At 43.1% G+C, this 12,055-nt stretch overlaps 1 protein-coding gene across 1 annotated transcript; it reads left to right on the top strand.

Annotated features, from left to right (window-relative positions):
* The first annotated feature begins 5,108 nt into the window (after window positions 1-5,108).
* On the top strand, window positions 5,109-9,430 carry LOC109758668 (uroporphyrinogen decarboxylase 1, chloroplastic). Its single transcript, XM_020317537.4, has 5 exons — window positions 5,109-5,447; window positions 5,531-5,919; window positions 7,157-7,441; window positions 8,064-8,299; window positions 9,025-9,430. Exons 1-5 carry the CDS (start codon window positions 5,315-5,317, stop codon window positions 9,191-9,193), a joined length of 1,212 nt encoding a protein of 403 aa, XP_020173126.1. The 5' UTR covers window positions 5,109-5,314; the 3' UTR covers window positions 9,194-9,430.
* The last annotated feature ends 2,625 nt before the right edge of the window (window positions 9,431-12,055 follow it).

The raw sequence follows: 12,055 nt of genomic DNA, 5'->3' as shown, positions 1-12,055 counted from the left end.
GCGAGATGGCTTCCTCTCTCTCTCTCTCTCTTGATTCTCAGTACAATGGTCTCTTGGAGATCTATTTGATGCAACTCTTTTTGCGGTGTGTTTGTTGGGATCCGATGAACTTTGAGTTTATGATCAGATCTATTTTATCCATGAAAGTTATTTGAGTATTCTTTTGATCTCTTATATGCATGATTACTTATAGCCTCATATTTCTTCTTTGAATCTTTGATTTAGGTAGGCCGACTAGATCGATTTTTCTTGCCACAGGAAGAAGTGCTTTGTGACGGGTTTGATTTTACGGTGCTCAATCCCAGTGACAGAAGGGGACATGACACGTATGTATCATTGCTATTAAGGATAACAAGATGGGGTCTATTCCTACATGAATAGATCTTGTCCACATCATGTCATCGTTCTTATTGCATTACTCAGTTTCTCCATGAACTTAATACACTAGATGCATGCTTGATAGCGGTCGATGTATGGAGTAATAGTAGTAGATGCAGGCAGGAGTCGGTCTACTAATCTTGGACGTGATGCCTGTACAATGATCATTGCCTGGATATCGTCATAATTATTTGTAGTTCTATCAATTGCCCAATAGTAATTTGTTTACCCACCGTATGCTATTTTTCTCGAGAGAAACCACTAGTGAAATCTACGGTACCCGGCTCTATTCTTTATCATATTTGCCTTCGAGATATATTTTTATTCACTTTTATTTTCAGATCTATTATTCCAAAAACCCAAAAATACCTTACTGCACTTTTTCTTTATTTATTTTATTTTGTTTTATCGAGAGATCAATTTATCCAATCTACTACAAATTTATCTATTTTTTTAGCCGGGAGGGATTGACAACCCCTCTTACGCGTCGGGTTGCAAGTATTTGTTCTTTGTGTGCAGGTACCGTTTACATAGTGTTGCGTGATTCTCCTACTAGTTCGATAACCTTGGTTTCATCACTAAGGGAAATACCTACCGTAGCTGTGTTGCATCATCCCTTCCTCTTTGGGGAAATACCGACTTAGTTCAAGCGACATCGGTAGCTTGCAAGCATGTGATTAAAGTGTTTGGTCATGGGGAGATTGTATTATGGAACGAGTAAAGAGAACTTGCCAGCAACGAGATTGAACTAGGTATGGTGATACCGGCGATCGAATCTCGGGCAAGTAACATATCGCCGGACAAAGGGAATTGTATATGGGATTATCTGAATCCTTGACATCGTGGTTCAACCTATGAAATATCTTCGTGGCATATGTGTGAATCATTATGGGCATCCATGGTCCTGCTATTGGTTATTGATCGAAGAGGAGTCTTGATCATGTCCACATATTCTTGAACCCGTAGGGTCACACACTTAATGTTTGGTGTCGCTAGGGTTCGATGAGATAATAAGATGGTTTATCGAATTTTGATTCGGAGTCTCGGATGGGATCCTAGACATCACCAGGAGCTTCGAAATGGTCCGGAGACAAAGAAAACATACATGGAAACTTGGAAAGTAAAAAAGTTTGGGATTTTTCGGTATTGTACGAGGAAGGTTCTAAAAGCTTTCGGAGTGGGGCCCACCTGCGTGGAGGGACCCATAGGGGCGTGGGTAGTGGCCCAAGGTGACACAGCTCTAGTCCATGCGCACCAATCCCCCCTAAAAGGAATATGATCAAATTACGAAGAGATAAGATCAAGATCCTTAGAAAGGAGGGATCACGATTGGTGGGGAAGGAAGGAGGGGATTTCCTTCCCCTCTTTGGTGTGCAGCCCTTACAGGCTAGGAGGAGGGGCCAAGCCTACCCCCATGCCTACAAATACAGGAGGGAGGAGCTTGTCGCGGCACCTCACACCCCGGTTGCTGGCCGCCTCCCTCTCGTTTCATACATCCCTCGTCCACACAGTTCTTAGCGAAGTTGTGCCTGATTTTCACCATACTTCCACCACCACGCCGTTGTGCTACTGGCCTAGATCCCATCCACCTCTCCCTCTTGCTTGCTGGATCAAGAAGAACGAGACGTCACTGAGCCGTATGTATGCATATCTCGGAGGTGCCGTTCGTGCGGTGCTTGATCAGATTGGATCGTGAAGAAAGTACGACTACACCAACCACGTTTGTTAGGACGTGTCCGCTCTCCGTCAACAAGGGTATGTAGAATTTTTCCCGCTCGTTGCTAGCATCTAGTAGATTAGATCTTGTGTGAATTCGTTCTCTCTTAGAAAAACAAATTTGTTTTCCATGCAATGAAAAAATTATTTTCCATGCAACGAATCCCATCAGTTGAATGAGATCAAAGTTAGGATGTACATTAATTTCAAAGGACTATACAATATTGCAAATAAGTTAATTCTAATGTGGTCCTTTAGTCTAGGAAAATTGAGGGTATAGAACAAAAGTTAGCTGGTTACTAGACTCAAAAGGCGGTAACATAATCTTAGTTGAAAAACTTGATAATGTGGTAAAAATTGTTAATGAGGATATAGAAGTACGTAACGATGAGGTTAAACCTGGTTAACATAAACTTGGAATGATGAGAGAACCCATTAAAAATGGGAGTATTATTAATGTTCTATCTTTGAATAATGAAAAAAGACATGCATAGTATCATGCCTAGCTAAAAGGCATTAAGTAAAGTGCTTGTTGGGAGGCAACCCAATATTTTCTTTCTTGTTTTTTGTGTGTCAATATGATTATTGCTACTGACGTGGTCATATTTATATCTTTGTTTTTAATAATGTGTCAAGAATAGCCTTTGGGATGTTGCAATTGTAAGTTTGTTATAAGTTTTGTGCTGAAACAAAAACGTTTGCCTCTAGTATTTGAATTAATTATTTGATGATCAATTTCTGAATTTTTCACAAAGTACGGTCATATGAGTTCTTTGTTACGTCTTAATTTTTCATAATTTTTAAAGTTACACAAGTATGCATAGTAAGAGCATCTCCAGCCGTTGCCCCCCAGGACACATAAAAATCGCCCCCTGGGGGCGAGCCGGCGATACAATCGGTGCTGGGGCGGTTTTGCGCCCAGTCGTCGCCCCCAGGCGCCGAAATTGGCCCACTTTTCAGCCCCATTTCGGCGAATAAAGGGCCCATATGGGCGAGAATAGGCCCATATTCGGCGTGGTTCGCCGTGTCTCGGCGTTCAATTATCAACACAATTTTTTCTTATCACATATTTCATCACAAAAAAATCAAATACTTCAACAAAATAGTACAACAACAAATAGTTCAATACAAATTATATAGTTCAACAAATAAAAACTCATATTTCATCACACGGCGTCCCCCTTGAGCCTCCATAGGTGCTCAATCAGATCTTTCTGCAGTTGATGATGCACCTGTGGGTCTCGGATCTCGTAACGCATACTGAGATAGGCAGTCCAGGTTGCCGGTAACTGGTGATCAACTTCGGCTAGAGGACCCTGCCTATAGTATGGTTCAGTGTCAAACACTGGGTCTTCTTGCTCGCTCTTGATGATCATGTGGTGCAAGATGACACAACAAGTCATAATCTCCCACGTTTGATCTTTGGAACAGGTCTGAGCGGGGTACCGGACAACAGCAAATCGAGATTGAAGCACACCAAATGCCCGCTCGACATCCTTCCTGCAAGCCTCCTGAATCTTCGCAAACCAAACGTTCTTGCCTCCTGCCACAGGGTTTGAGATCGTCTTCACAAATGTCGACTATCTCGGATAGATGCCATCAGCTAGATAGTACCCCTTGTTGTAGTGCCGCCCATTGATCTCGAAGTTCACCAGAGGAGAATGACCTTCAACAAGCTTGGCAAAGACAGGAGAGCACTGCAGCACGTTGATGTCATTGTGAGTTCCTGGCATACCAAAGAAGGAGTGCCAAATCCAGAGGTCCTGTGTGGCCACCGCCTCAAGTACCACACTGCAACCGCCTTTGGCGCCTTTGTACATCCCCTGCCAAGCAAATGGGCAATTCTTCCATTTCCAATGCATGCAGTCGATGCTTCCAAGCATCCCAGGAAATCCTCTTGCTGTATTCTGTGCTAGGATCAGAGCAATGTCTTCCGCATTGGGTGTTCTCAAGTATTGCGGTCCAAACACTGCCACCACTGCCCGACAGAACTTGTAGAAACACTCTATGCTGGTGGACTCGGCCATGCGCCCATAGTCGTCGAGTGAATCACCGGGAGCTCCGTATGCAAGCATCCTCATCGTTGTCGTGCACTTCTGGATGGAGGTGAATCCAAGGGCGCCGGTGCAATCCATCTTGCACTTGAAGTAGTTGTCGAACTCCCGGATGGAATTCACAATCCTGAAGAAGAGCTTTTGGCTCATCCGATAACGGCGCCGAAATGTTTTCTCGCCGTGAAGTGGAGCATCGGCGAAGTAGTCGGAGTAGAGCATGCAGTAGCCTTCGAGACGATGTCGGTTCTTTGCTTTCACGCCGACCCACCTCGTCGCGGCTTTTCATTGCTCGCCAGCAGCTGGGCGAGGGCGGCGAGCACCATGAGATGCTCTTCTTCCTGGACGTCGGCCTCGGCTTCCTCCTCCAGCAGCGCGGCGAGCACTTCCTCGTCATCCGAGTCTATCGCCGAGGCAGGCAAATCGCCGAACACCTTGCGCCCGGTGGGCGTGTACCCGCCGCTAAACTGCCCCTCCGCGGCCGGAAACGGCGGCCGGAAACGCCCAGCTGCTGTTGGAGGGGCTGCCGCGGTGAAGCTCTGCTATTTTTCCGGCGGGGAATGGCTATCTAGCGGTGAAGGGCGGCGGGCGGCGCCGGGATATAGCTAGTGGCGGTCGAGGGCGCAGGGGTGGGAGGCGAGTCGGGGAAGAAAACCTTGACTTTCCCCTAACGGTGTGGGCCAGCCGCGCTTTTCCCTTGCGCCGGAGCCCCCAATTGCCCCCCAGTGTGCCGGGTTCGGCCTGTGACCGCCGGGCGGAAAAAAGGCCGAACCGGCGATTTTCGGCGTCCTAGGGCCGCGACTGGGGCGTTTTTTTGACGCCGGCGCCGAAAAAGTGGCCTGAGGGACCTGTTGGGGGCGCGGCTGGAGATGCTCTAATCACATAACTACGGGCTGTTTTGGTTTTGACGGATTGCGGTTCTAGTTTTTGTCATATACTCAAAGGCCAAGTTCTTTCTAGCCCAATCCAAAATTTTATTTTAAAAGTTTATAGATTCGGCTTCTAGAACGCAGCTTCTTTCCAAAGGCTCAAATAAACCACGAAAGAAATGGCCTGAAGACGTTCGTCAGTTGTTGGGACCCCTGTTCTGCCCTCCATCGCACCCAAACCCGAACTCCCACCCCCAACCCAAAATCAGATAAGCAAAGCAGCGCGACCTCGCGAGCGCCATGATGTCCCCGACGACCGCCGCCGCGGCTACGGCCACGGCCGCCGCCTTCCTCTCCGCGGCGCCTGCCTCCTCATCCTCTACCCACCGCCGGCGTAGCCGTCGCGCTGCTATCTCCGCCTCCCTCTCGTCCGGTAAAACCAACCGCTCTAGTATTCCTTACTCTCCCTCCCCGACATTTCCGCCCCAATCTGACCAGCACCCATCGCATCGCCAGAAGAACCGCTGCTCATACGTGCGGCGAGGGGCGAGGATGGGCTGCCTAGGCCGCCGGCGTGGATGATGCGGCAGGCTGGGCGGTACATGGCGTCGTACCAGGCGCTGTCCAAGCGCCACCCTTCGTTCCGGGAGCGGTCGGAGACCACCGACCTCATCGTCGAAATCACGCTACAGCCGTGGCACGCCTTCGCACCCGACGGCGTCATCCTGTTCTCGGACATACTCACGCCCCTGCCGGCCATCGGGGTGCCGTTCGATATCTCGGAATCCAAGGGGCCGGTGATCCAGTCGCCCGTGCGGACGGAGGAACAGGTCAGGGAGCTCGTTCCCATAGATCTCGATAAGCTCCAGTTCGTTGGGGAGTCGCTCAAGATTCTGCGCAGCGAGGTAACGCCGATACATTTGCGTGCTTAGCTATGAAAGGTTAAAATTGCCGTTGTTTTTTGTTGTAATAAATTAGCATTGGTGGTTTGTGGTGAATTGGTGTTTAGAGACCTTGTATAGGCATCATAGGAATCAAGTAGTGGTGTGGTTTTGCGTTATGAAAATGGTACTGTGGGATGAAATTGTTGGTTACCAATTAGGTGTACGACGAAACCTAGAAATCGTTGCTGAATAGAGCTATTGTACTGCAGTTATCGTGACTCATAGAGGAGGGTCTCATAGGAGAATTGCCAGTGAACTCACAGAAGTTGTCGTGATTCTGTCGGTCCAACAGGTGATGAACATTACGTGTATTTGCTTGCAGCTTGTTTTTATCATTGACTAAAGTGATTTCAAACAATGGCTGCATGGTTGACATCAAGCTCACAGTGTAGAGTCAGTAAAACCAAAACTGATGGTGTAATTTGGTAGCTTCAGGACTATTTCTGCCTCTATGCCTGACTGCTAGCTGATATAAATCTCAGAAAGAAATAGTGATATGTAACGTGTGGATGACAAAAAACTGATACATTCTGGTTAGCCGGCGTATACTCCACAGTTCACAACGTTGGGAATGTAAACTGGAGGCTGCAAAAGAAAGGAGACTGTGGAACTTGTTGGGTTTCCAAGCATTTGGATGTTAGTGGGCAGGCTTATGCCGATGCCTTTTTGGCATTCTAAACATTGATTATGTATACTATAGCTATTACCACATGCTCTCCTCTTTTACATGCTTTGAAATAAATGATGATGCTAATGCTTGTTTCAATTCTCTGGTCCAATTCAAAATTTAAATCTTCCAGCAGCTTGTAGTCAAACATGAGTATGATGATATTTGTATATTACTCCCTCCGTTCCTAAATAAGTCTTTTTAGAGATTTCAAGATGGACTACATACAGATGTATATAGACATACTTTAGAGTGTAGATTCACTCATTTTGCTCCATATTGGAATCTCTAAAAAGACTTATATTTAGAAACGGAGGGAGTACAAACTAAGATCATCATATCTTACTTGATTTTTGTTTTCAGCGTTCTAATGTTTATTGTTATACACTCATCGCATAGTATTCTCATCAGCACTAATAAGCTTTATAAGTAGCCCTTTATATAAAGAATTGAACTAAATCTGCTTTATCTATGCACTTGCACTGGATTTTCTTCTGACACTCATGCGCCTCTGTTTCCACTACCTGCTAGATTGATGGAGAAGCTGCTTTGCTAGGATTCGTGGGGGCCCCATGGACAATTGCAACTTATGTTGTTGAAGGAGGGATGACCAACACTTACACAAATATAAAGCGCATGTGCCACACAGCACCAAATGTCTTGAGGGGCCTTCTCTCTCACCTCGCAGAAGCTATATCTGACTACATCATTTACCAAGTAAACTCTGGTGCTCAGTGTATACAGATATTTGATTCATGGGGTGGGCAACTTCCACCTCATGTATGGGAGCAATGGTCAAAACCATATATCAGACAGGTACCTGTTCCTTCCTTTCTCTCGCTCTTATCTATTTCCTTATGACATGGTGGATGGTGTGTCTACTGTCGACCAGGTTGGAGCTGCACTGTATAATAGAGCATTAATGATTGTCAGTGTTATGTTCCCAAGTTCAACATGTATTGTAAAATATCTTTCGTTGTGTTTATACTCAAATACTTCTTATATGATGTGCTTCTTTAAACTCTTTGTAACTGCTGGTATACTGTACCCACTTTATGAAACTGTACGGTTATGATTGCAAGTTCTTCTATAATCCGATAAGGAACACACAACGAGCATGCAAGAATCAATACAAACAGTCGGAAACCATGTTCATGTCAGCAACATGTTCTTATATGCATGCATTTGGATACTGTATTGTGCTATACTTGACTTTACATATCTGCAAGGAGGTAAAACGCCATTGGCGCATACCGATGACTTATTTTGGTCATAAATGGTGATTTCTTTTGAGCCCTATCACTTTAAAATGAATATCTAATGCAACCTAAAGAGTTCAATTTAAACCTTCGAGTACATAGTTTGTAAGGTTAGCAAAAGTTAAAAGAGTTCTGTTGATTATGTTCTTTTGATCTTTATGAAACTATTTCATTGGCAGATTGTGGCCAAGATTAAGACAGAATGCCCTCACATACCACTTGTGCTGTATATAAATGGAAATGGAGGCTTGCTCGAGCGCATGAAGGACATAGGAGTTGATGTTATTGGGCTTGACTGGACAGTGGATATGGCAGATGGAAGGAGGCGCGTTGGTGATGGAATTAGTGTACAAGGGAATGTGGACCCAGCATATCTATTTTCCCCATTACCAGTATTGACTCATGAAATTCATAGGTTAGTCAATACTTCATCGTGCACTTATTTTATGTTAGTATTAGTTTTTATATAAATACACACCGAACAGTTTATCAGTGAGGCCTACAAACTTCTTTATTTGTTTTATATGTTCTGTCATCAGTTATTCATATTAAGTCTTCACTCATCAACCAGTGGCTGTGCAAGGAATTCAAGCATGTGATGTCAATTTAAATTTGTGATGTCAAATACATTAGTGTCTACAAATTTATACTATCTTTTGCATAAATTTTACTAGTGCTTAAGGGTTTTGCAAAAATGCTGTGTGGTCAATTCTCCACACAGCTTGAAGTAGGCTTCGCTACTGTCATTGACCCTATGTTGTATGGCCTGTTAAGGCCTTCTTAGTTCATCTCAGTGCAACTGTGCCACTTGTGCAACTGATTTCATTTCTGATTCCTTCAATTTCGTACCAAGTAAGCTATTTGTATTTTGCAGTGTTCCATCTTTAAATGTCTTCCAACTTCTGGTTGTAAAAGAATAAATAGATTATCACATCACATGATCACAGGGTGTTTCATTCTCTTTTGGCAGGGATACATTAGCTTTAACTTCTAAGTGCTGCAATTTTAGGGGGTTTGTATTATGTCATAGGACTTTGTATCAGTTGATGATCTAACTGGGTTGCACAATTCACTCACTATTTTCAAAATACATTTGTAGGTATTGCTAATGATTGTTTCCCCTCATGTTATACTATGTAGGGTTGTGAAAGCAGCTGGTCCGAAAGGTCATATACTTAACCTGGGCCATGGTGTTCTTCAAAAAACACCAGAAGAAGCCGTGGCACATTTCTTTGATGTCACAAGGAGCTTGAGATATGACACTCTTTTCCAGGGTCATCTTACTGAAGAATTGCAACCTGTTGCTTGATGATGGCCAGTAGCCTTGCCATATTTTTTTTTTGGTCTTACTGTTCTCAGCTCAACACCTTCTACATTATTACTTATTAGAGTTCATTCCCTTTTGCTGGAGCTGTTCCTTGTAGAGACACCATGGCCAAATCAACTCAATTTTGTTCATTATGCATCTGTGTATTTCAGTCATTCATCTACTCAGCAAAGAAAAGGCGTGCCTCCTTCTTTTAGAAGGGAGCTGGAGTTTATTCAAGTGGGTTGTTCAACCCTTTCTTTTTATTCCTTGCATTGGTTATCATTCCAGCTTAGAACGAACATGTTGCAGGTATTGCAGTCTTATACCTTGTCCTCTTTTGCGTATGTTAATGAGCAACTGAGCATCATGTTTTAGGTGCCATGATCTGGTCTGGTACCAATATTTTAGGTGCCAGTTGGGTGCCATGACCTACCAGGCTGCAGTGCTTTAAATTGAATCAGTGCCACCCATTTCGGAAATTATTTGTTGCAGTGGGAGGTTAGCCCATGTGCTGACCTGCTGTCTACTAGGTTTTAACATTTCTGTATTGCTCGTTTTGGTCAACTCTCTGGGTGAAAATGGATGGTGCAGCAATAAATGTTACCACCCTTCAGAAAGAAAAAACTGCGGCACTTGCCTTATTAATAAACGCGGCATCGAATTGAGGTCCTCTGTTTTCTTAACTCCACTTGCTCATCTGTTATTTGAACAACATTGTTTCCTATGCACTGGATCATATATATCCCTTTAACGCTTATAAACTGGTACTGTACCTTCTATCATGTCTTGTGCTTATGATGTTACTGAACTATACCACTATTGATGATGGTGCTGAGTCTTAGGTTTTCTCTCTTTTCTTCTGCCTTAACGCAGTTGAAATGTAAAATGTGGTCCTAAGTAACTTATTGCGAGATCTGTATGTTGTCTGAAGTTTGTGAATGCAAATGAATGGATCTGCTTACCTGGTAGGGTAACTTGAGTAAGAAATGTAAAGTGTCAGCAACTTTTTAATGTCTTGATCAATCAGACATGAGTGCCTTTACTGACACAGCACAATGGACTGTATGATGCTTAGTACTCGAGTGGGGCATTGGTCTGCTCTAATATATCCATTCATCACTGTAGAAGCTTTCCAACCTTGCATTAGCAGCACTTTTCTCCGCGCAATACAGTACAAAAAATGATCTCGGTTCAATGATGGATGGCGCGTAGTGTAATAAAGTTTCCATTTTCTGTAAGTGGTAGCGTATGACTGAATTGATGAGTTGATTGTTTTATGCTACATGATGTAGACATCTCTTTGGATTTATTGTTGTTTTGGGAGTGCAATGATTAAATCGTTTGTTTGCTTGATTGCAAAGCGAGATGATCGGATTTCTCGGCATGTGACCAGAGGATTACTATGTCAGCAGATCTGATATATATCTTATAGGTCATGACATTCCCTAGCTTTGATTGAACTGCCAGGTTAGAGAAAAAAAGAAGGCAAGCAAAGTGAAATTTCAGCAGCCCTGTACGGCTGACACAATGCCTCTTTGTATGCACACTCACTCGGGCCATGTCCAATCCATGAACTGAAGAGGTTGTAGGCGTGGCTTTCTCTCTTATCTCGTTGGTTTTATCTTTTAAGCTCTTCTCTCTTTTGACAGATATAGCCCATATATACTTTTTTTGCGGTAGGGGATGTTAGTGCAAAACATCGGTCATTTGTGAACACGCAAATAGGCAAATTGCAGATTATTTCTCTCAAGGTAGCATTCCAAATTGCTTGTGATCATAGTTCTCGGTTTAGCAACTTCTATTCATTATTTACCATGAAAGCAGTTAAACCTGACGAAACTACTAGGACTCAATTTACGGTTGATTTACTGTGGTACGGAGCGCTTGTGTCATAATATGTTGTAGAAAATTAGCCACGAAAATATGCAAGTGCAAGTCATACATACAAAGACTATAATAGGTAAAAAAAAGGGTTAGACCAAGCTACTTGTCTGGCGGGTTAGTATGATTAAGAGAGAAGCAAGCTTTTGGATCAACTGCTAATTCTATCCAACGGGGCATAACAGAACCACTGAAACTTTTTAAGTGTCTACAATGTTGGACTTTGTCAAACGGGAAAAGAGTCCAAGCTTGTAGTAACTTTGTTATAGCGTGCACACATGGTTGGTGAGACTTGGTGCTTGGTAGAATATACTCCCTCTGTAAACTAATATAAGAGCATTTAGATTACTAAAGTAGTGTTCTAAACACTCTTATATTAGTTTACGGAGGGAGTACCATTTTTGTCCTCATGCTTCACTCTTACTGTTTTTCATCTGAATGATGATATGTGGTCCCATCTTTTCTTTCCATGTGAGGGTGATCCCACATATAAATTAGGAATCTTATAGCATTAGTACACAATGTGTGTTGAAAGTTGAAACAAACATTAAGATATAAATGTCGAAATTGCTATGCTAGGCCGACCATGATTATAAAGCCTTGATTAGACCTATTGATTAACATTTTTGTTTATGTCCCAAGTTTAAAATACTTTTCTAGCTTTTGTTTTTTACATTGCGACAAAGATACATCAATTCATAATTGTAGTGCGCGGATGGCAGCTAGAAGATTATATTCATGTTATGAATTTTACAATTTCTGGTAATCCTAGTATTCACAACGATGGGGTTTATAAGTTAGGCACGGGTTTTTAGGTCTTGAATTTGACTAGGAAAACATGTATTATATTTATATATGTATTTTTTTGTTTTTTACGAATATATATATGTATGTATGTATAAGTCAGGCGCGGGTTGTCAAATGAAGTTTCTAACCATATAATTTTTGGTATGCTATAAATGTTTTATTAGTCCAATCAAA

Source organism: Aegilops tauschii, chromosome 3 (genome assembly GCF_002575655.3).
Source record: "Aegilops tauschii subsp. strangulata cultivar AL8/78 chromosome 3, Aet v6.0, whole genome shotgun sequence".
Lineage (NCBI taxonomy): Eukaryota > Viridiplantae > Streptophyta > Magnoliopsida > Poales > Poaceae > Aegilops > Aegilops tauschii.
Note: the sequence above shows the minus strand (reverse complement) of the source record. Positions and strands in the feature narration are given on the sequence as shown.

Bases quoted from the DNA above. Each gene is read 5' to 3' on its own strand.
- LOC109758668 (XM_020317537.4), top strand. From the start codon at position 5,315: ATGATGTCCCCGACGACCGCCGCCGCGGCTACGGCCACGGCCGCCGCC. The intron at 5,448-5,530 runs GTAAAACCAACC...TCGCATCGCCAG, and splicing joins CTCCGCCTCCCTCTCGTCCG to AAGAACCGCTGCTCATACGT. The intron at 7,442-8,063 runs GTACCTGTTCCT...TTTCATTGGCAG, and splicing joins CAAAACCATATATCAGACAG to ATTGTGGCCAAGATTAAGAC.